At 45.5% G+C, this 23,561-nt stretch overlaps 1 protein-coding gene across 10 annotated transcripts in view; it reads right to left on the minus strand.

The window, feature by feature from the left end:
• Positions 1–23,561, minus strand: part of SLC41A3 (solute carrier family 41 member 3) — an 84,726-nt gene that overhangs the window by 6,129 nt on the left and 55,036 nt on the right. For 9 of the 10 annotated variants that reach the window (XM_077857549.1, XM_077857548.1, XM_077857543.1 and 6 more), the window contains 5 exons: positions 15,013–15,157; positions 11,948–12,094; positions 10,373–10,517; positions 9,152–9,231; positions 7,003–7,137 (listed from right to left, as the gene is read on the minus strand). In XM_077857549.1, the coding sequence (XP_077713675.1) occupies positions 7,003–7,137; positions 9,152–9,231; positions 10,373–10,517; positions 11,948–12,094; positions 15,013–15,157 (652 nt within the window). The remainder of the gene's footprint in view (positions 1–7,002; positions 7,138–9,151; positions 9,232–10,372; positions 10,518–11,947; positions 12,095–15,012; positions 15,158–23,561) is intronic. The other variant, XM_077857551.1, reaches the window with a different exon arrangement.

The following is a 23,561-nucleotide window of genomic DNA, read 5'->3' on the forward strand; positions in this document are numbered from 1 at the left end:
AAATTAAACTTTATCCCGAAGACTGTAGTGAGAGATGAAGACGGACAATATATCATACTTCAAGGATCTATCCAACAAGAAGGCTTAACAATCATGAATATTTATGCCCCAAATGTGGGAGCTGCCAAGAATATCAATCAATTAATAACAAAAGTTAAGACATACTTAGAATATAATACACTTATACTTGGTGACTTTAATGTAGAGCTTTCTACACTCGATAGGTCTTCTAAGCACAAAATCTCCAAAGAAACCAGAGCTTTAAATGAAACACTGGACCAGATGGATTTCACAGATATCTACACAACTTTACGTCCAAACGCAACTGAATACACATTCTTCTCAAGTGCACATGGAACTTTCTCCAGAATAGACCACATACAGGGACACAAATCTGGTCTGAACCAATATCAAAAGATTGGGATCGCCCCCTGCGTATTCTCGGACCATAATGCCTTGGAATTAGAACTAAATCACAACAAGATGTGTGGAAGGACTTCAAACACGTGGAGGTTAAGGACCATCCTGCAAAAAGATGAAAGGGCCAACCAGGAAATGAAGGAATTTTAAAGATTCATGGAAATTAATGAGAATGAAGATACAACCATTCAAAATCTTTGGGATACAGCAAAAGCAGTCCTGAGGGGAAAATACATCTCAATACAAGCATCCATCTGAAAACTGGAAAGAACTCAAATACAAAAGCTAACCTTACACCTAAAGGAGCAAGAGAAAAAACAGCAAATCGATCCTACACCCAGCAGAAGAGAGTTACTAAAGATTCAAGCAGAACTCAATGAAATCGAAACCAGAAGAACTGAGGAACAGATGAACAAAACCAGGAGTTGGTTCTTTGAAAGAATTAATAAGAGAGATAAACCATCAGCCAGCCTTATTAAAAAGAGGAGAGAGAAGACTCAAATTAATAAAATCATGAATGAGAAAGGGGAGATCATTACCAACACCAAGGAAATTAAAACGATTTTAAAAACATATTATGAACAGCTATACACCAATAAATTAGGCAATCTAGAAGAAATGGACGCATTCCTGGAAAGCCACAAACTACCAAAACTGGAACAGGAAGAAATAAAAAACCTGAACAGGCCAATAACTAGGGAGGAGATTGAAGCAGTCATCAAAAACCTCCCAAGACACAAAAGTCCAGGGGCAGATGGCTTCCCAGGGGAATTCTATAAAACGTTAAAGAAGAAACCATACCTATTCTACTAAAGCTGTTCAGAAAGATAGAAAGAGATGGAGTACTTCCAAACTGGTTCTATGAGGCCAGCATCACCTTAATTCCAAAACCAGACAAAGACCCCACCAAAAAGGAGAATTATAGACCAATATCCCTGATGAACATGGATGCAAAAATTCTCAACAAGATACTAGCCATTAGGATCCAACAATACATTAAGAAGATTATTCCCCATGACCAAGTGGGATTTATCCCCAGGATGCAAGGCTGGTTCAACACTTGTAAAACAATCAATGTGATTCATCATATCAGCAAGAGAAAAAACAAGAACCATATGATCCTCTCATTAGATGCAGATAAAGCATTTGACAAAATACAGCATCCATTCCTGATCAAGACTCTTCAGAGTGTAGGGATAGAGGGAACATTCCTCAACATCTTAAAAGCCATCTACAAAAAACCCACAGCAAATATCATTCTCAATGGGGAAGCACTGGGAGCCTTTCCCCTAAGATCAGGAACAAGACAGGGATGTCCACTCTCACCACTGCTATTCAACATAGTACTGGAAGTCCTAGCCTCAGCAATCAGACAACAAAAAGACATTAAAGGCATTCAAATTGGCAAGGAAGAAGTCAAACTCTCCTTCTTTGCCGATGACAACAGACAACAAAAATCATAATAGGCATTCAAATTGGCAAAGAAGTCAAACTCTCCCTCTTCCCCTATGACTTGATACACTACATAGAAAACTCAAAAGACTCCACCCCAAGATTGCTAGAACTCATACAGGAATTTGGTAGTGTGGCCGGATACAAAATCAATGCCCAGAAGTCAGTGACATTTCTTGTTTTTTTTTTTTTTAAGTTTTTATTTTTTTATCTTCTTTCAAATAATACATTTATTTTTTATTGGTGTTCAATTTGCCAACATACAGAATAACACCCAGTGCTCATCCGGTCAAGTGCCCACCTCAGTGCCCGCCACCCACTTACCACCATCCCCCGCCCTCCTCCCCTTCCACCACCCCTAGTTTGTTTCCCAGAGTTAGGAGTCTCTCATGTTCTGTCTCCCTTTCCGATTTTCCCACACATTTCTTCTCCCTTCTCCTCTTTTCCCTTTCACTATTATTTATATTCCCCAAATTAATGAGACCATATAATAATGTTTTGCCTTCTCTGATTGACTTACTTCACTCAACATAATACCCTCCAGTTCCACCCATGTCGAAAAAAATGTGGGTATTTGTCATTTCTAATGGCTGAGTAATATTCCATTGTATACATAAACCACATCTTCTTTATCCATTCATCATTCAATGGACACCGAGGCTCCTTCCACCATTTGGCTATTGTGGCCATTGCTGCTAGAAACATCGGGGTGCAGGTGTCCCAGCGTTTCATTGCATCTGTATCTTTGGGGTAAATCCCCAGCAGTGTAATTGCTAGGTCGTAGGGCAGGTCTATTTTTAACTCTTTGTAGAACCTCCACACACTTTTCAAAGTGGCTGCACCAGTTCACATTCTCCGTGGCATTTGTATACATTAACAATGAGACTGAAGAAAGAGAAATTAAGGAGTCAATCCCATTTACAATGGCACCCAAAAGCATAAGATACCTAGGAATAAACCTAACCACAGAGGTAAAGGATCTATACCCTAAAAACTATGGAACCTTTTTGAAAGAAACTGAGGAAGACACAAAGAGATGGAAAAATATTCCATGCTCATGGATTGGAAGAATTAATATTGTGAAAATGTCAATGTTACCCAGGGCAATTTCCTGGTTAATGCAATACCTATCAAAATACTATGGACTGTTAGAGAATTAGAACAAATTATTTTAAGATTTGTGTGGAATCAGTAAAGACCCCGAAGAGCCAGGGGAATTTAAAAAAAAAAAACCATAGCTGGGGGCATCACAATGCCAGATTTCAGGTTGTACTACAAAGCTGTGATCATCAAGACAGTGTGGTACTGGCACAAAAACAGACACACAGAACAATGGAACAGAATAGAGAATCCAGAAGTGGACCCTCAACTTTATGGTCAACTAATATTTGATAAAGGAGGAAAGACTATCCACTGGAAGAAAGACAGTCTCTTCAATAGATGGTGCTGGGAAAATTGGACATCCACATGCAGAAGAATGAATCTAGACTACTCTCTTTCACCATACACAAAGATAAACTCAAAATGGATGAAAGATCTAAATGTGAGACAAGATGCCACCAAAATGCTAGAGAGAACACAGGCAACACCCTATTTGAACTTGGCCACAGTAACTTCTTGCAAGATACATCCGTGAAGGCAAAAGAAACAAAAGCAAAAATGAACTATTGGGACTTCATCAAGATAAGAAGCTTTTGCACAGCAAAGGATACAGTCAACAAAACTCAAAGACAACCTACAGAATGGGAGAAGATATTTGCAAATGACCTATCAGATAAAGGGCTAGTTTCCAAGATCTATAAAGAACTTATTAAACTCAACACCAAAGAAACAAACAATCCAATCATGAAATGGGCAAAACACATGAAGAGAAATCTCACAGTGGAAGACATAGACATGGCCTACATGCACATGAGAAAATGCTCTGCACCACTTGACATCAGGGAAATACAAATCAAAACCACAATGAGATACCACCTCACACCAGTGAGAATGGGGAAAATTAACAAGGCAGGAAACCACAAATGTTGGAGAGGATGCGGAGAAAAGGGAACCCTCTTGCTCTGTTGGTGGGAATGTGAACTGGTGCAGCCACTCTGGAAAACTGTGTGGAGGTTCCTCAAAGAGTTAAAAATAGACCTGCCCTATGACCCAGCACTTGCACTGTTGGGAATTTACCCAAAAGATACAGATGCAGTGAAACGCCGGGATACCTGCACCCGATGTTTCTAGCAGCAATGTCCACAATAGCCAAACTGTGGAAGGAGCCTTGGTGCCTATCGAAAGATGAATGGATAAAGACGATGTGGTTTATGTATACAATGGAATATCATTCAGCCATTAGAAACGACAAATACCCACCATTTGCTTCGAGATGGATGGAACTGGAGGGTATTATGCTATGTGGAGTAAGTCAATCGGAGAAGGACAAACATTATATGGTCTCATTCATTTGGGAACTATAAATAGTAGTGAAAGGCAATTAAGGGGAAAGGAGAAAAAATAAGTGGGAAATATCAGTAAGGGAGAGAGAACATGGAAGACTCCTAACTCTGGGAAACGAACTACGGGTTGTTGAAGGCGAGGAGGGCAGGAGGTGGGGGTGACTGCGTGGCGGGCACTGAGGTGGGCACTTGACAGGATGAGTACTGGGTGTTATTCTGTATGTTGGCAAATTGAACACCAGTATAATATAAATTTATTATTATAAAATAAAATAAAAAGTGGAGAAGAAAGATGATCTGACCAGAGGCCTAGGGACATGACCAACAACACAGAGAGGAGTTCTCTGAGTTGTTTTGGTGTTTGGAGGAAGTTTTGCTTCATATATCCCAGACCAGATGCTGGAGAAGTCAGCAACCCAGAAATTTCAATGGCCACAGACCAAAAAAAAAAAAAAAAAAAAAAAAAAAAATCAATAAAAGCCTGCTTCGTCTAACCAAAGAGCCAAAAGAGGGAAAGCCAAGCACAACACAAAACTTAGACAACAACTGCTCTATTCCAGTCAAACATCACAGGAAAAATGACAGCCCCACTTCCATCAGCAAAGATCCAAGAGGGAGCCTTGACTTCTAGGTGGAATACGGCACTCATCATTTCCAGTTGAGGTGTGATAGAGAAGGCTTAGTGGAAAGTAAGTGGTACTCTGCTTGGTGGTAATGAGACCCCCACCCCATCTTGTATGTGAAGGCCATGTGGGCAGCAATAACAAGGCATCTCTCTCCTTTTCCATCAGGGTGGTGTCAGACTACCAGCAATGAGGTGCTTCTCTTCCCTCAGTGTGTGAATGGAGATGGTATGGATGGTGGGGGTGGTAGAAATCTGGGATTCTACCCAAACCACTCCCCAGCAGTAAGGAAGCAATGCATTCCATTTCCTTCAGTGGTGCAGGGTCAGGAGAGGGAACTGAAAAAGACTTCGATGAGACCCAGAGTTTTGTAACCTATACCTTGAATGCCTGGGATTCACTCTGAAATCCCTTTTTATAAAAGAAATAAAATTTCAATGTGATGAGAAAGACAACCAACAGACACTAAGAATGAGATGGTGCAGATGGAATTATCTAAAAGCATTTTTAATGGATCCATTATAAAAGTGCTTCAACCAGCATTACAAATATACTTGAAACAAATGATGAAAATAGAAAGTTTTGGTAAAAAACAAAACAAAACAAAGTCTCCAGAAAGAAACAAGATTCAAGGAAGACCCATGTGGAAACTTTATAACTGAAAAAGTACAATAGCCAAAAAACCCAAAACAAATCAATGAAAGGATGAATAGCAGAGTTAGAGAGGGAAGAGGAAAGAATCTGTGAACTTCAAGAAAAAACATGGAAATTAGCCAGTCTGAACAAGAGAGAGTAAATTCGTTGGGGTAAAATCGAACAGAGCTTCAGGGGCTTGTGGGACTGTAACAAAAGATCCCCCATTCATGTCATCAGGATATCAGAGGAAAAGAAGAGAGTGGGGCTGAAAGCATATTTGAAAAAAAAAATCATGGCTCTAAATTTCCCAAATTTGCCAAAAGATAAATCCATGTATTCAAGGAGCTGAGTGAACTCCAAATATAGTAAACCCTAAGAAATCCACACCAATGTGCATCATAACTCAAAGAAGCAAGGAAAAGCCTTGAAATAAACAAAAGATAAATGTCACCCTGTGTATACAATAAAAACAATTTGAATGACAGCAATTTCTCATCAGAACCAGAGAAGTCAGAAGAAAGTGGTACATTTTTCAAGTGCTGAAAAGAACCATCAACCCTGAATTTTACATCCAGCAAAAATATCCTTCTAGGATGTGCCAGCAAACTTATCCTAAAAGAATGGCTAGTATTTGAAACAGAAAGGAAATGATAAAAGAAAATGCAATGGGAGAAAAGATCCAATTTTTAAAAGTAATCAAAAGAAAAAAGACCTGTGATGGTTTCCAGTGGTTCTCAGAATAGAATCCAGTCTCCCTTCCTCAAGCTTCACGGCCCTAAAATAATTAACTCCTCTTTCCCTCTCTGGTCTCAGCTTCCTCCATCCTCTCCTCTGCTCATTATGCTCAGGCCTCACTGGCCTTTCACTTCTTCAGACTTACCAAGCTCCTTCCTGCTTCTTCCTGCTTCCTTTGCTCATGCCGTTCCCCTGCCCCCACCCCCACCTCAAGCACTCCTGCATGCATCCCCCCCACCCTCCCCTCGCACCATCCCCTGCCCCCTATGGTCTTCAGAGAGGAACTTTCTAAACCCAAATCTCAGTATCTCCTGAAATTCCTTTCAATGCACCCTGTGCTTCTGTATTTTAAAAGATACCACAATTTGTAGTTAAAGGTCCCTTTTTTTGGTGTGTTTATCTGCTCTTCTGGACTATGCATATCCCTGTGGGCAAGAATCATGTTTCTCTGACTCATCACTGCACCTAGGACCTGCCAGACCTTCAGTAAATACTTGAATGAATCAGTAAGTCAACTACAGGCAGGGTGGAGAGTCAAGTCTCTGGGAGGAAGAGCTGCGTCCTTGAAGATGATCTGCGCTGAGGTCGGTACTGGTCTTAGGCATCTGTTATTACAGACCAGAGTCCAGTGACAGCAAATTTTACTTGTTTAAAGAAGTGGCTGTGTGGCCTCTGGAACACACCAGACCCACCTGAGGTACAGAACGTGGAGCATGGGTTAGGCCAAAACTGTTTCATCCAGAGGGGTAGGACACCAGGCGTGCTCCACATGTGCAGGTATGTGGAGATCCGGCTGGTCTGGATGGCCACCAGATTGCCACCAACACCTGGGAGGAGGAAAAGAATGTTGTTTCTCTTCCCTTATTTTAAGTCTATGTCCTCCAGAAAGCCTTCCTTGACTGATTCAGCACTGTATCTCTTCTTCATCCCTACCACTTGGTCACAGATCTTGTTTGGCCCCAAGCAAGGGTAAACTGGACTTTGTGAGTGAGGTATCAAGGTGATAACTGCATCTCCTTGACAGCTACCTCTTATGGTGAAGGAAGTATGACCAGCAAAGTAGGTTTTTAACATGTATATGTTGGGCAAAGGGATGAGTGTGAAGGGGGAGGGAGGATGGAGGACAGTGACGGGAAGGTCTATGGAAGGTATCTTGATATGCCACTCAAGGAACCAGATTACAGACTGGAACATCTGAGATCATGAAGGGATATTTTTTACCCTAAGGTGGGAAGGAGACAGAAAAGAAAGTGGGGGACAGCAGCAAGGAAGAGGAGAAAACGGATGCAACAGGTCTGGGGCTTATTGCTGAGGCCCCTGCTTCCACAGTGAGCAGACTGTGCCCACTCTGACAGGACCACGGGGCCCAGGTGACAGAAGCCATGCCAAGGAACTCTTTAGGGCCAGGATTTGGGGCTGGCCGAGAATGGGTCCAACCCATAGCTATCTCTTTTAGAGGGTGGGCGGACTGCCCCCATTCTATTTCTTCAGCCCCCTGGGGAACAACCCCTCACTGGGCTAGATATGCCCCAGTGGGCTCCAGAGGGAGAAACCAACTGCCCTGGGTACAAAAAATGGTCTACAGGCAGAGCACAGTTGCAGATCTATCTGCTAGACCCTCATGATTTTTAAAAAAATAAAAAAACTTTTAAGAAGTAACTCACATTAATTGCTAGCTTCTCCTAACAAGTCAGGTCAGGCCACTCCAGACCTCCATTCTTGCCAAGCAGCTACTGGCTGGAGCTGAGCAGGCCCCACTCTGTCCACACCAGGAACACGTGCCGCAGTGTGACCTGTTCCCTGCTACTCCTTACCACCCGGTTACTGTCACACCTGCTGAGCGCATTCAAACTACTCATGTGACCCCAGAGGCATCTCACTTGGTGACATCCATGGAAGTCTTTCCAGGTTTTAAACACTGGGGCCTTATCTGGCTACTGCTGCCCTGTAGGTGGCCAGCCCCTTGTGCTGGGAGAAAACCTGCTGGGTGGCCCACTGACACGCAAGGAATAATCACCAGGGCTCCCACAGAAGTAAAGAGGAGGAGTGCTCAAGGGTCTTTGAAGCCTGTTTCTGCAGTCCCAGAGCACCAGGGCCCGGGACCAAGCAAAGTGCGCAGTAAGTCATCATGTTTGGTTCCTCTCCCAACCAGCTGGTCCCATTTACAGATCCTTATCAGAAGCTGGACATGAACCAAGCTTTGGTTAAAAGAGAGGTCCTCACCACAAATGCCCACAGAGTCTAAGCCTAGAACGTGAATCAGTGAAGGGTCAGGTGAAAGACTATGGGAAATGGAGGTGATTCAGGCAAAGCCGTCAGCACAAGTTGTCTCTCAGGGGGAGCTGATTCTCACCTCACCCAGAGCATAAATTCATTATTGTCATAGCCTTACTTTTTAAGGAGAAGACTGAAGTCCACATTTTTATGTACAACTGTCTGAGTTTTGAATATCATCAATGAATCTAAGTTTAAAAACATATAAAGCCAAACCATGTCACCCCAGTTCTGAAGGCACCTGCAGTCCGCAGGAGCCAGTAAACCCTGACTAAGACACTGTGTGCTTTCAAGGTGGGGGATTTAGCTCCATGGGAAGCTCAAGTCTCTGCGGTGACTATGAAGAAAAGGGTGTGGGCTGGCGGACAGTAGGCAGGGCTTTCTCCTCGGGGGTCTCCTTCCACCTGAGACAAGCCAACCCAGCAGCCACTGCCCAGCAGAAGCATGGCCATGGCTGTTTCCAGACTCGGCCTCTGAGGGTGTGGGGCCAGATCTCTGAAGGGGCTGCTGTGCAGGTCCCACCACCCCGGCCCAGGGGCCCCAGGTGATGCTGCTGCCAGGACCTACCACAGATGATGGGAGTAAATATGGCCATGCCCTGGTACTGCTGTTTAGAAATAGTCTTGTTCAAGATGAGACCTCCAAAACTGGGGAGAAGGTAGAGGACAAATGGTTAGTTTACCCTTGTAGGTGACCCACTTCACCCCTATACGGGATGTTTCATCAGCATTGCCCTCTCAGCTTAGTGAATACTTTCCTGACTCCTCCACAAAATCTGTTATAGTTAAGCTAGTTTCCCCAGGGTCCCCTGCACTATGCACACTTGCTGGTCCACCTCTGTTCTGAGCCTCTGCTGTTCCAGAAGGCCCATCAGATAATGTCAGCCCATTAAAAAAGTATGACAAACTCTGTTCCAAGGCCACCTAGCTGGCTGGGCTCTCCCACGTGACAGCGCCTGAACCGCCACTGAAATGCTTGTTTCCTGAGCAGAAAATGGAATCTGCAGGAGCATCCTCATGCTCCTTGTTCTCAAGGATGCCACAAGACCTCACTCCCACCAGCCCCTGTAGCTTAGCAAAGGCTGCCCTGCCCCTCCAGCCCTGGACTGGTTAAATTGGTCCATAAAAGGATCCCAGGAGTTTCTGGAAGCAACAACATCTAGACCATAACAGCGTCTCCCTGAGATTTACAGTTAGAGAGCACCTCAGAAAAGACTGGGGTGACCCCCATCCAGGTCTACTAACAGAAAGGGCTCTGGAGGATGGAGTTTGAGGGTGGAAGACCTGAGCTCAGCTGAAGGGCTCAGGACCACTCATCCCTCAGCCCCCCAGGTCCCGCTAGCTCTGCTGTACAAATGGTGTCCACAGAGCTGTTGCCTTGGAGCCTGCAGCCTTGCAGGGGTGAGGGACTCCCTGCAACCTAGCAGGGATTGAGGCCAGTGAGAGCTCTGGCATCCCATGAGGGGAGACCCAGGGTTCTGCGGCACCATGAGGGGACCATGGCGGCAGTGCACTCAGCTGATATTCCCAGGTTCAGCTCTTCCTGGCTCTCCGGTGCTCCTGAAATTGTAAATAAGACTGCCTCTCAGAATAAGGAAGGCTTAAGGTTCTTGGTGAGAGGGAAAGAGGTGAAGAACAAAGAGGTATGACTCAACTGGCACCATGATCATGGAGGAAGTGAGTGCCACCCTGGCTCCAGCTCTGCAGCTCTTAGGCTACTCTCCTTGTCCACAGGGCTGGGGGTGGCACGGGAAGGGAGAAGGTGGTGGCAGCCCTCACTCACACTCACCTGCTGATGACCATCGCTAAGATGATTGGGAACCACCCGAACTTCAGGATCTTCATGATGGGTGGGTTCTGCTTGGCAATGAGGACCCACATGGGGATCAGGGCCATGAAGCCAATACAGACCAGCGGTGTTAGATATCGATTTTCTGTGGGGAGAGAGGGGATGTGTGCCAGGGCACATGAGCATGGCCTGCTGGGCCATAGCCTAGGCTGCAAAGATGAGGGGTAGGCTGAGAGCTAAGGGTGCTAGAGGTCTGAGGAGACACTTTTGTCCCTGGCAGCTTAAGGTAGACCACCTAACATCTCTCAAAGAATTTTTTACCATCTTATTAAAGCAACTTGGAGAAGCTCCTCTTTGTCCTCACTTCTCTTTTTTGCTATTTTCTTGACATAAGTACCCTCTTCCATCTCCTCCCACCCCAACCTTATTATTATTATTAATGGTGCATTGGTGGAATTGTGACATGGGTGAGTTGTGTGCTCAGCACTTCCCAAGCACAAACTCATTTCATGTTCTCAGCTACTCCTCAGATGGGCATATGTGAGACTACAGTGCAAAGAGGTGGCCCACCGGGATTCAAGCCAACACACAGAAATCAGGACTGAAGCCAGAGTTAATTAATGATGCCAGTCCTGCTGCTGGCTGAGGCCAGCCCAAGGTGACCTTCTTGGCAACCAAGAGTCTCCTAGGGCCCAGAACATGGCCAGCTTTGCAGCTACTCATGCCCTCTGTCCTTTTTCTCAAGCTGGAGTGAGCCATGAAAATGGACTGATGCCACCTGCCCCCTGGCACTCAGGGTTGTGACCATGTTCAGAATCCACACTTAACTAGATCCAAACAATTATGGGTGGCCAGCTTAGGGGGCAAGTGACCACTGTGATGCTCAGAGGGGAGTAGTCATCAGCTGTGCAAACCTAGCCGGTGAGAACCATCTGGCAAGAGGCATGCTGCCTATCTACACGGCCCAGGGTGTGAGCAAAGCTCGGTGCTCCCAGGGCAGACCTGGGGAGACCCGTGGCAGAATCAGGCCCTTGGCCTCGAGGGCTTGTCATATAAGATGTGTCAGTGCCTCCCTCGGCTGCTGACCAGGACACTGGGCTACCTTTGGAGGAGCCGTGGGCCTCTCCTGCCTCACATGGGTACAGAGAGCACAGGCTGCTGCCGCTGCCCATGGCTGTGACATTCGTCCTTGGGAGTCCCTTCCTGGGCTTTGTATGGGTCCAGTGTGAATTGCCTTCCCATGGAACTCTGTTAACCTATGAGGATGCGCTGAAATGGCCAGGCCAGCCTCCAGCCCTCCCTGGCCTCCTCTGGCACCCTTGACCTAAGGCGGAGACTGATAACCTATGTGCCAACCTGAATGGTTGGGAGGGCTTCAGGTACCTGCTGGAGAACACCTCAAACTTGTTGAATGACCTCAGGCTTTGCCTCTGGAAAAGTAGGATTTCTGATCCTACGGCAGACCCCAGAGTTTCCTTTCTGTGTGACGGCTTCCTGATTTGAATGCTGCAAGCTGGGTGCAGACGTTGGACCCAGCTTTGCCTATGGGCCCCTCCTCTCTGGGGCACTCCTTACCTCTGTGTTTATAGAAGAAGCTGCTAACAAAAGCCAGAATGGACAATGTGATGAGGTCCCCCAGGCTGGCAGCAATAGGTGTGGCAATGTTGTCTGGGTTGACTCCGAACTTCCGAGCGCCAATCACTATACAGACCATCAGCATTCCTGCAGAGAAGAAACACAGGAAACTCAAAGCACAGGATGAGAAGGTGGTCAGGGGGCTGCTCGGTAACTCACGTCTAACCACGCAGATCTGGCCTGGAGCCATGCTGCCCTGACACTCCGCTTGACCGCTACACTGGAGCCTGAGAAGGCTGTGCGGGGGCGGGAAGGGGGGGCGGGTAAGACCCCGTGACTTGTGGCTGTAATGTCAAGGAGCAGCCTGAGAGCTTTGATGATACACTCAAACCCATGGGGGAGATAGCAGGAAGGTGATTCCTGGGCTCCCAAAAAACCTAGAATTAGAGACATGAAGTTCACAGCCCTTCACTACAGGAAAAATGACTTTGAAACTGCTCTGAGCAGTGGAGCCCCGGGGGCAGAGCATCGCCTCCTGTGTCCCTTGGCATCCCTGGAGAAACAGGTGCCTCAGTGGGATTGGCCACAGGAGACGTTTGTTAGGAGCAAAGTCTGTGAGAGGGAGTACTGGCAGGGGCAGAGAGTGCTGAGAGAGCCATGGGGTGGCATGTAGGTGGCCCAGGGTAGGAAGAGAGGGAAGGATGTAGAAGCACATGCAGACTGCAGTGCAGTGCCCACAGTGGGGCCGCATCTCTGGGGAACAGGAGCCCGGCAAGGTGCAGGCAACAGGTGGCCTCTGCCGGGGAAGGTGGCTGGATTTTCAGGTTTCGTGCTGGAGACCCCCAGGGTCTTACTTCCCATCCCAACCCTGTGTCCTGAGGTGAGTGTCATGTACCATCTTCTAGCCCTCAGCCACTGCCTAGGACTTAATCCACTGGGTCTTTAAGAAGGTACTTTGTATCTTGGCTATTGTTGCTTTAACACTTTACCCGGGATTCTGTAACTCTAAATATAATTATCACCTCAATGCCTTACTAACGCTGCCACCACTGGCTTCAGTCTGTGCCTTATTTTGTGACCAGGTCATAGCTACTTTATCTCTTTTGAAATGTCAGTTCTAAGTGAAGTTGAGTCTGTGCAGCTGATGGTCTGGTGACAGTCCCATGGGACTACATAGACACCACGAGATTGAGAGCACTTCCCACCACCTGGCTTTACAGCACAGTCATGCTAAGGTCCCACTATGAGCCACCAGCAATGTTTTGGAATGTCTACACATCTCTGGATCATGAGGCTGAGCTGCACTTCGGTTTCCTCATCTATAAAATGGGAGCTAGAAATGGCATTCTCAAAGGGTCCCACAGGAACAGGAGTGCCCTCCTGAATCATCTGATTGTGTTGTTTTCAGAGGAGACTTCATGTCAAAGATCTCCTGGGCTCTAATTCTCCAGAAGGTATGGCGCACTCATCCTGTTCTTTCCTTGGCCAGACTGGTACACGAACCTGACCAGGAGCACACATCCTACCCAGGGAAGCAGAGTTTGTGGATCTCTTCCTGGGTTTCTGCCCTCCTACCCTCCCTCCTGATTATATATATACATTAACAGAGGAAGGAGGAGAGGCCGCCAAATAACCTGCCACATTATCTTACAGAACACTGAGCTCAAAGGTGTTTTGTGAGCAGTCAGCTGGGGGACAGAAGAGCAAATGCAAATCCAATTTACATTTTCACTTATTCTTTCCTGCACTTGCACACGGTTTGCAAGAGATGGTCAGACATGCAGTCCAGAAGAGAACCAGAATTAAGTCTATTCACTCAGCAAACATTTAAGAGCTGGTAATATGCCTATTTTAGGTACTGAAAATAACCATCAGGCTCTGTACTCATACAGTAAATGTTTGTCGGGTGGAAGAACAGACAGTGCCCAATAAATGAATAAGCATTTGAAGTACACAAACAGGACATGAAAAGAAAGCATAACTGTCAATGGGGGCAGGGGAGGGAGGCTTCCCTAGATTTCTGATCAGCGAGGGCTCAGAAAGGAGATACTTGGCACTTTGCTGAAATTATCTATGTGCTCATGTACAGATGTCTCACTCTGCATCAGAATATAAACATCGCAACATGGTGCAGTCACTCAACAGAGCATCCCTAGCACTGCAGCGGTGCCTGGCATGCAGTAGACACTCAGTAAGTGCTGAGTAATGAGCGACTAGGTGACATTCTATGGTAACTGCCCAGTCACTGTGGTTGCCACTGACATGCATGAGCTCCCTGAAGACAGGGTTATATCTGTCAATGCTTGTGTCTTCCTGCTTTCTGCAAACATGTAGGAAGATCTGATGTGTGGCAGGCAGTGTGATCAGGGCAGAATAGGAGAAGCAGGGCCCCTCTCTGAGGAGCTGACATTTTAGCTAGCAGGTGAGACAGCAAATGAATGGAAAAAGTGGATAATTACAGATTTTCACAAGTGCTATAAAGGTAAATAGGTACATGGTGCAGAAGAGCATGGTGGCAACTGGGGGAAGGGTAGAGGGCAGAATTTGTTCAAAGGTAGTCAGAAAAGACATCTCTGCAGAGATGACATTGAAGTTAAAATCTGAGCCTTGCTCCTCACCCTGACTACAGCCTCCAGAGCCTGCCACAGGCCCATATGCAAAGCCATGCTCAAGAAAAGTTTACAGACTGACTGAATGAATGAATAAGTGAATGGATGGAAGGATGGGTGGATGGATGAATGAGGAGATGAATGTGTCTAATGAGTGAAGTCCAGTTTTTTAAACAAGCAGAGGGAAGAGAAGTGGAGTCAGCAGCTCACTCGGCACACACACCCTGCCTAGGAGCGGACTCATCATCCTCCCTGCCCACCTTTAATTTAACAGGGGTCTTAGAAACCCAACAGGCTCTCCTCCTTACCCTGCCAGGACAGGTGAGGCTTCATCATCGGCACTCCCATCTTTCACATCTCAAGGAATTGAAACAAAGAGCTGAGAGCAGAACACTGAGGAATGGGGCAGGGAGAGATCCAGGAGAGGGTGGTCACTGGGGCGGGGGCACAGCTCACCAAGGGCGAACGCGGCGAGGAAGGCAGTGATGACGCTGCTGGCACACAACAACTCCACCTTTGCAAAGTCTAACTCCTCCCTAGACACAGCACCCAGCAGCAGGGCAGCCACAGCAGCCAGGAGCCCCACAACTGTGGCCTGCACCTGTCAGGGCAGAAATCAGAAACATGAAGGAAGGTGCCTCTGACCACCATTGCTTCTCTCTGCCTTTCACTCCGCCTCCTCTCTGACCTGGAGATGTCAGTATGCCACTCATCACTACCTCCCTTCCCTTGCCCTAAAATCTGCCAGTGGCCCCTCCAACCTGGGAAAGACAAAGACTGACACCTTGCTTCAATCCAACTCCCTTGAAAACTACTGTTTTCCTATTCTGCAGCTAGTTCAGTGCTATCTTCCATCAGGAAATCTTAATCCTTTCCTCAGCCCTTGGCCAAGGGCCCCGAGTCTCTTGCTCATGGCTCCTCTCACTGCTCTGGGCAAAAAGTGCTCTGTAATCTCCAGCTACCCAGACAACCAACCTCCCCTACAAGGTGAAAACATTCCACGACCCACAGTTACACCTTGGGAGTCTCTGTGCACACTTTCCATCTCTCTCCCTGACTTTCCTTCCTAGGCACCTGCCCTGTGTGCTAGTATTCCCCTTTCTCTACATTCTCCTCAATCCTAGCTGCAGTTCCCATCTCATCTCATCTCAGTGGAGACACAGCACTGCCACTTACTCAAGCCAGTACTGTGAGGTGCAGGTCGGAATATCAGATACTGGCATCTGTTATCAGTACAGCTGACCCTTGAACAACATAGGCATTAGGGGCACTGACATGCTGTGCAGTTGAAACCTGTGTATAACTTGTGACTCCCCCAAAACTTAACTACTCATAGCCTACTATTGACCAGAAGCCTTACCATAACATAAAGTCAATTAACACATATTTTGTGTGTTATGTGTTTTACATACTGTATTCTTACACTAAAGTAAGCTAGAGAAGAGAAAATTAAGAAAATCATAAGGAATCATACATCTATGGTACTATATTTATTGAAACAAATCTGTACAGAAACAGACCTGCACGGTTCAAACCTGTGTAAACCAAGGGTCAACTGTAATTCAAATGTCTCAATGGAAACATGCTGTGTTATTAAAGAAGGTTGAATAAACAGGGAACTCTACCATATATGTGGATGAAAAATGTTCCCCAAGTTAGCCTATGTAATTCCCATCAAAGTCCCAACAAGACTTTTCATGGCACTTAACAACTCATCTTAAAATTCACAAAGATGAGTAGATGTACAAGAACAGCCAAGACAATTTGAAAAAAAGAAAAATATAAAGAGGAAGTTAGGGCATATTCATTATCAAGACATAGTTTTGGGAGGCGGGGCAAGATGTTGGAAGAGTAGGGTCCCCAAGTCACCTGTCCCCTAGCTAACTTTCAAATGATCCTGAAAACCTATGAATTCAGCCTGAGATTTAAAGAGAGAACAGCTGGAATGTTACAGTGAGAAGAGTTCACGCTTCTATCAAAGTAGGAAGACAGAAAAAACTAAATAAATAAAAAAGCATCCAAGGGGGAGGGGCCCCACGAGGACCCGGGCTAAGGCTGCCCGGCCAGTGCCCCCAGGACAGGAAAGCCCAGGCCCGGAGAAGCAGGAGCGTTACGAACCTTACCGGACAGAAAGGTGCTCACAGGGAGCTGGGGCAGGACCCCAGGAGGGGCAGGGTTGCCCGCAGGCTCCCAGGGGCACGAACAGAGGATCTGCGCCCCGGGGAGAGCGCACCAGACCCCACCCCTGAGCTCCCTTACGGGCTGCAGCGCACGCCGCCCCGGGGGTCCCAGCAGCAGCTGGGGGTGGGGCGACTACGGTGGCGGCTCCACGCGGGGGAGCTGCGCGGCCCTGGGAGCGTGATTCTAGCAGCGCAAGCCCCGGAGCCCAGGGCGCCGGGGACACAGCCCAAGATCTGGCGCTCCCCCCGGGATGGGCAGAGGCTGGGAGGGCCCAGGACAGCGAGGACGCTCCTGCCCCCGAGCTGTGCAGATCGGCACCCCCCCCCCCCCCCAGAGCATCCAGGTCCCTGCGGAGTGAGAGCTCTGGTAGTTACTGCGGGAGCTGACTCCAGGGCAGGAGAGCTGGCCGCCAGCACTGTTGTTGCTCCTCCTGGTGTCACCATTTATACCTGGGACTGAGCAGGGGCCTCACAGGATAAACAACTCCCACTGAGCTGTGCACCTGGCACGGGGCTGGGCAGCTCCCCCAGGTGCCCACACCTGAGAATCAGCAACAGGCCCCTCCCCAGAAGACCAGCTGGAAGGACTGGGGAAAAGCAAGTTATTGACCAAGCAGCACTGGAAAGTTCCAGGGGAAGTTGAGGGATTTACAGTATATAGAATCAGAGGATACTCCCCCTCGTTTTTTGTTTTCTGTTTGCTTCCCCACCCCTTTTTTATTTTTTTTCTTCTTCTTCTTCTCTCTTTTTCTCCTTTTTCCAGTACAACTTGTTTTTGGCTACTCTGCACTGAGCAAAATTACTAGAAGGAAAACCTCACCTCAAAAGAAAGAACCAGAAACAGTCCTCTCTCCCCCAGTGTTACAAAATCTGGATTACAATTCAATATCAGAAAGCCAATTCAGAAGCACAATTATAGAGCTACTGGTGGCTCTAGAAAAAAGCATAAAGGATTCAAGAGACTTCATGATGGCAGAATTTAGATCTAATCAGGCAGAAATTAAAAATCAATTAAATGAGATACAATCCAAACTAGAGGTCCTAAGACGAGGGTTAACGAGTTAGAAGAACGAGTCAGTGACATAGAAGACAATTTGATGGCAAGGAGGGAAACTGAGGGAAAAAGAGAAAAACAATTAAAAGATCATGAGGATAGGTTAAGGGAAATATATGACAGCCTCAGAAAGAAAAATCTACATTTAATTGGGGTTCCCGAGGACACCGAAAGGGACAGAGGTCCAGAATATGTATTTGTATGTATTTCATAGCTGAAAACTTTCCTAATCTGGGAATGGAAACAGGCATTCAGATCCAGGAAATAGAGAGATTCCCCCCTAAAATAAATAAACACCGCTCAACACCTCAACATTTAATAGTGAAGCTTGCAAATTCCAAAGATAAAGAGAAGATCCTTAAAGCAGCAAGAGACAAGAAATCTCTAATATTTATGGGGACAAATATTAGATTAACAGCAGATGTCTCCACAGAGACCTGGCAGGCCAGAAAGGGCTGGCAGGATATATTCAGGGTCCTAAATGAGAAGAACATGCAGCCAAGAATACTTTATCCAGCAAGGCTCTCATTCAGAATAGAAGGAGAGATACGGAGCTTCCAAGATATGCAAAAACTGAAAGAATATGTGACCACCAAGCCAGCTCTGCAAGAAATACTAAGGGGGATGTTGTATTAGAATGAGGAAGTCAAAGGGAACAATCCATAAAAACAGGGACTGAATAGATATCATGATGACCGTAAATTCATATCTTTCAATAGTAACTCTGAACGTGAATGGGCTTAATGACCCCATCAAAAGGTGCAGGGTTTCAGACTGGATAAAAAAGCAGGACCCATCTATTTGCTGTCTACAAGAGATTAATTTTAGACATAAGGACACCTACAGCCTGAAAATAAAGGGTTGGAGAACCATTTACCATTCAAATGGTCCTCAAAAGAAAGCAGGGGTAGCCATCCTTATATCAGATGAATTAAAGTTTATCCCGAAGATGGTAGTAAGAGATGAAGAAGGACACTATATCATACTTCAAGAATCTATCCAAAAGAGGACCTGAAAATCATGAATATTTATGCCCCGAATGTGGGAGCTGCCAAGTATATCAATTAATAACCAAACTTAAGACACACTTAAGATAATAATACACTTATAGTTGGTGACTTGAATGTAGTGCTTTCTACAATCAACAGATCTTCTACACACAACATCTCCAAAGAAACAAGTTTTTTTTAATAATAAATTTATTTTTTATTGGTGTTCAATTTACCAACATACAGAATAACACCCAGTGCTCATCCCATCAAGTGCCCCCCGCAGTGCCCGTCACCCATTCACAACCCCCCACCCCCCCGCCCTCTTCCCCTTCCATCAACCCCTAGTTCGTTTTCCAGAGTTAGGAGTCTTTATGTTCTGTCTTAAATGATACACTGGAATAGATGGATTTCAAGATATTTACAGAACTTTACATCTAAATGCAACTGAATACACATTCTTCTCAAGTGCACATGGAACTTGCTCCAGAATAGACCACATACTGGGTCACAAATCAGGTCTTAACCAGTACCAAAAGATTGGGATCATCCACTGAATATTTTTAGATCATAATGCTTTGAAATTAGAACTAAATCACAAGAAGAAGTTTGGAAGGATTTCAAACATGTGGAGGTTAAGGACCATCCTGCTATAAGATGAAAGGGTCAACCAGGAAATCAGGGAAAAATTAAAAGGATTCATGGAAACTAAAGAGAATGAAGATACAACCGTTCAAAATATTTGGGATACAGCAAAAGAGGTCCTGAGGGGGAAATACATCGCAATACAAACATCCGTCCAAAAACTGGAAAGAATTAAAATACAAAAGCTAAACTTGCACCTAAAGGAGCTAGGGAAAAAACAGCAAATAGATCCTACACCTAGCAGAAGAAGAGAGTTCATAAAGATTCGAGCAGAACTCAACGAAATCAAGACCAGAAGAACTGTAGAACAGATCAACAAAACCAGGAGTTGGTTCTTTGAAAGAATTAATAAGATAGATAAACCATTAGCCAGCCTTATTAAAAAGAGGAGAGAGAAGACTCAAATTAATAAAATCATGAATGAGAAAGGAGAGATCACCACCAACACTAACGAAATACAAACGATTTTAAAAACATATTATGAACAGCTATACACCAATAAATTAGGCAATCTAGAAGAAATGGACACATTCCTGGAAAGCCACAAACTACCAAAACTGGAACAGGAAGAAATAGAAAACCTGAACAGGCCAATAACCAGGGAGGAGATTGAAGCAGTCATCAAAAACCTCCCAAGACACAAAAGTCCAGGGCCAGATGGCTTCCCTGGGGAATTCTATCAAACGTTTAGAGAAGAAACCATGCCTATTCTACTAAAGCTGTTCAGAAAGATAGAAAGAGATGGAGTACTTCCAAACTGGTTCTATGAGGCCAGCATCACCTTCATTCCAAAACCAGACAAAGACCCCACCAAAAAGGAGAATTCTAGACCAATATCCCTGATGAAAATGGATGCAAAAATTCTCAACAAAATACTAGCGAATAGGATCCAACAATACATTAAGAAGATTATTCACCATGACCAAGTGGGATTTATCCCCGGGATGCAATAAAAAATAAATTTATTATTAAAAAAATTTTTTTAAATGAACATCAATCAAAAATAAATTATTAAAAAATGGAAAAAATACACATTAAGAAATATATGGGAAAATGGTTCTCCTATACATAGATGGTAAAACTGATATAGGAATTTGTGGGGGGGTGGTAAGTCTGGCTACAATTTATCCATATACTTTATGTTCTAGCACCTTCCCAGGAAAACATTCACATATGTGAATAAAGAACCAGGTAATAGTGATAATGATGACTGGAGCTGATATTTACTAAGTGCTTACTATCTGCTAGTCTAAGTGATTTTCCATTCATTAAGTCACTTTAAAAGCACAAGTTATGGAATTATATGTACAGTGCAATACATTATATGTACAGTGCAATACATTTTATGCTTAAAAACACAGAAAGTTGTATCATGTATTGTCTATGGGCACATACTTATATCAGCAAATGCAGAAAGCCATTCAGAAGAATACTTTTAATGCTGGTGAGGTTATGGAGAAACTAATAATTGAAATATTAATACTGTTGCTATTACTTGCTATTAAGAATTCAAATATTTCATAATCCTTTTTTGAAAAATCCAGAACTTTAAATTGTTCAAACCTGTGAACTTGTGGGAAGAGCTCTTAAGAAGTACATGCAAAAAGAGAACAATTTCATTGCAGTATAATTTGTCGAGTAGAAGCCTACAAACATTTGCAGGTGCATCCTCATGGTGACAATCAAATGAAGTGGAACAGGGCTGAGTTTGGACAGTTTGCATTGGCCCTTCCAGACCAGCTCTGCGTGGGCCCTACAAGTTGTTAAATATTGTGGGTATATTTGTTTTTTTTAAGAGTTTTTTTAAAATTTATTTATTCATGAGAGACAGAGAGAGAGGCAGGCAGAGACATAGGCAGAGGGAGAAGCAGGCTCCATGCAGGGAGCCAGATGTGAGACTCGATCCTGGTTCTCCAGGATCACATGCTGGGCCGAAGGCAGATGCTCAACTGCTGAGCCACCCAGGAGTCCCTGTGGGTATATTTGTGATAGAATACAGTTATTAAAAGCTCAATTATGAAACTTATTGTACCACTTATGATTCAGTGTTAAGCTTTTCTAAAAATGGAAGAGAAAAAATTATATCCATGCATGATCAGGACAATATCCAAGCCAGTGCCTGGCCCAGAGTGGGACTTAATGAATGCTAAGAATCAATCAGGGGATCCCTGGGTGGCTCAGTGGTTTGGTACCTGCCTTTGGCCCGGGGCGTGATCCTGGGGTCCTGGGATCGAGTCCCACATTGAGCTCCCAGCATGGAGTCTGTTTCTCCCTCTGCCTGTGTCTCTGCCTCTCTCTCTCCCTCTCTGTCTATCATAAATAGATAAATAAATCTTTTTTTTTAAAAAAAGCATCAATCATGCAGAAATGTGCACACCTATGGACCAGGATTCGATGACTGAGGGGTTTGTTACCTGCCCCTTTCCAGACCCTCTGTTAAGGGTATCAGGAGCATCTCATTTAGTCTCCAAAGTTCTTTAGCCACAGGCCATGGGCCTGGCCCACATGACTCAGCTCAAGTGGAGAAGGCAGACATCTAAACACAGAATTGCAACCAGGGCCACCCCAGCAGCATGTGCAAGGCCCCAAAGAGTACCCAGTGTCGAGCTGGACCTGAGACCCAACTGGAGCTTCACTGCCGGGAGAACAGAAGAGAAAGGACAGTCCAAGGAGAGACAACCACATATGCAAAGGAACATGAGGCTGTAGGACAGGACCAGACCAGGAACATCTCTGAAAACAACCAGCAACAGAACTTTAGGAGAAGGATTCTTGATGAGGTTTAGGATTTAGAAAAGGTCACTCAGGTGGCCATCCAGAGGAGGACTGGAGAGGAAGAAGCCTGGGACAGAACAGTGAAGAGGTTTTCAGTCAGTGAGGCCAGAGACCAAGAGGCCAAGGTGAGGAGGAAAAGCAAGGCTGATTCAAGCACAACTCAGAGGCAGACTCCTCAGCAACTGGACATAAGGATGAAGAGCAGAGAGATTCTGAGGGCAACTTGGTCTCTAGCCTGGTTAATGGGCCCAGCAACCATGATTGTGAGACTACCACAAGCTGGCCAGGTGCGACAGCCCTCCACAATTAACATTTCACAATGGCCCATCTTATACATAAGATGAGGTGACTTGCCCAAGGGCCACCAGCTGGTCAACCTCCAAAATGAGCTTTCAACCAACAAACTCTTTAGGGTTGGGAACTTCACTAGAGAGGAGTGTGAGAAGATGAGGTGATGAGGCCAGATCTGGCTAAGCTGTTTCGGGGATGCTTCTGGGACAGGTAGATGGAGATGCCCAGTGGGTAGCTAGAAATAGGGACTCTGGAACTCAGGTGAACTAATTCGATAGAGACATACAGCTAAGCAAATCTTGTGTGTCCTGCACAAGGCCACCCAGTTGATAAATGACAGCCTTAACTCCAGGCCCATCTGATCTGAGTCTGGGTTGTTTTAGTGGCCAAATAATCCCATAGGATCTAGATGAAGCCACTTATTCTCCTGCCTTGAACCAACCTCTTCTCAGTTTCCCCATGCCCCAGACTTCCTGACTCTGTAATACTCTGAGATTCCGAGGATGAGAATTTAGCCCAATGAGGGTCTGCTAGAAGGAGGTACAAGTCTGACTGAGCATGAAACATTTAAGGGACAAAGGCATAGAGGAAGGGGGGTAAAGTATCCTGCAAAGGCTAAAAGGAACAGGCTGAGAGGCAGGATGGTGACCTAGGAGGACCCTCCAGGCAGGAAGAATCACAGATGCTCTAGAAAAAGTAAGTAGGATCATGTGTATGAGGTGAGCAGAAGGTATGCCAATTAGGATGTCAGTGACCTTGGCAAGCACAACTTGAGTCAAAATAGGGGGAAGAGAGAGCTGTTAGCTCCATCCAGGCTATGAGAAAGAGGAGTGAGCAAGTACAGGTAAATCTTTCAATAAGCCAGTCTTAAAAGACAGGTGGGGGTGGTCGCTAGAGAGACCTTAGGTTCCTAGAAGCAGCATCTACTTTCAGGTAGACATGCTGGTGCCCTGTAGTTGAGCTGAGCCTCCAGGTGCTGTATGAGTGTGGTCTGGTAGGTGCAGGGTGGACAGGTAGCCCATTCCCGAAGTTCAGTCCAGAATGCAGGGATAAGCACTTACTTAGTTGTCA

The sequence above is a fragment of the Canis aureus genome, chromosome 19 (genome assembly GCF_053574225.1).
Source record: "Canis aureus isolate CA01 chromosome 19, VMU_Caureus_v.1.0, whole genome shotgun sequence".
NCBI classification, from domain to species: domain Eukaryota; kingdom Metazoa; phylum Chordata; class Mammalia; order Carnivora; family Canidae; genus Canis; species Canis aureus.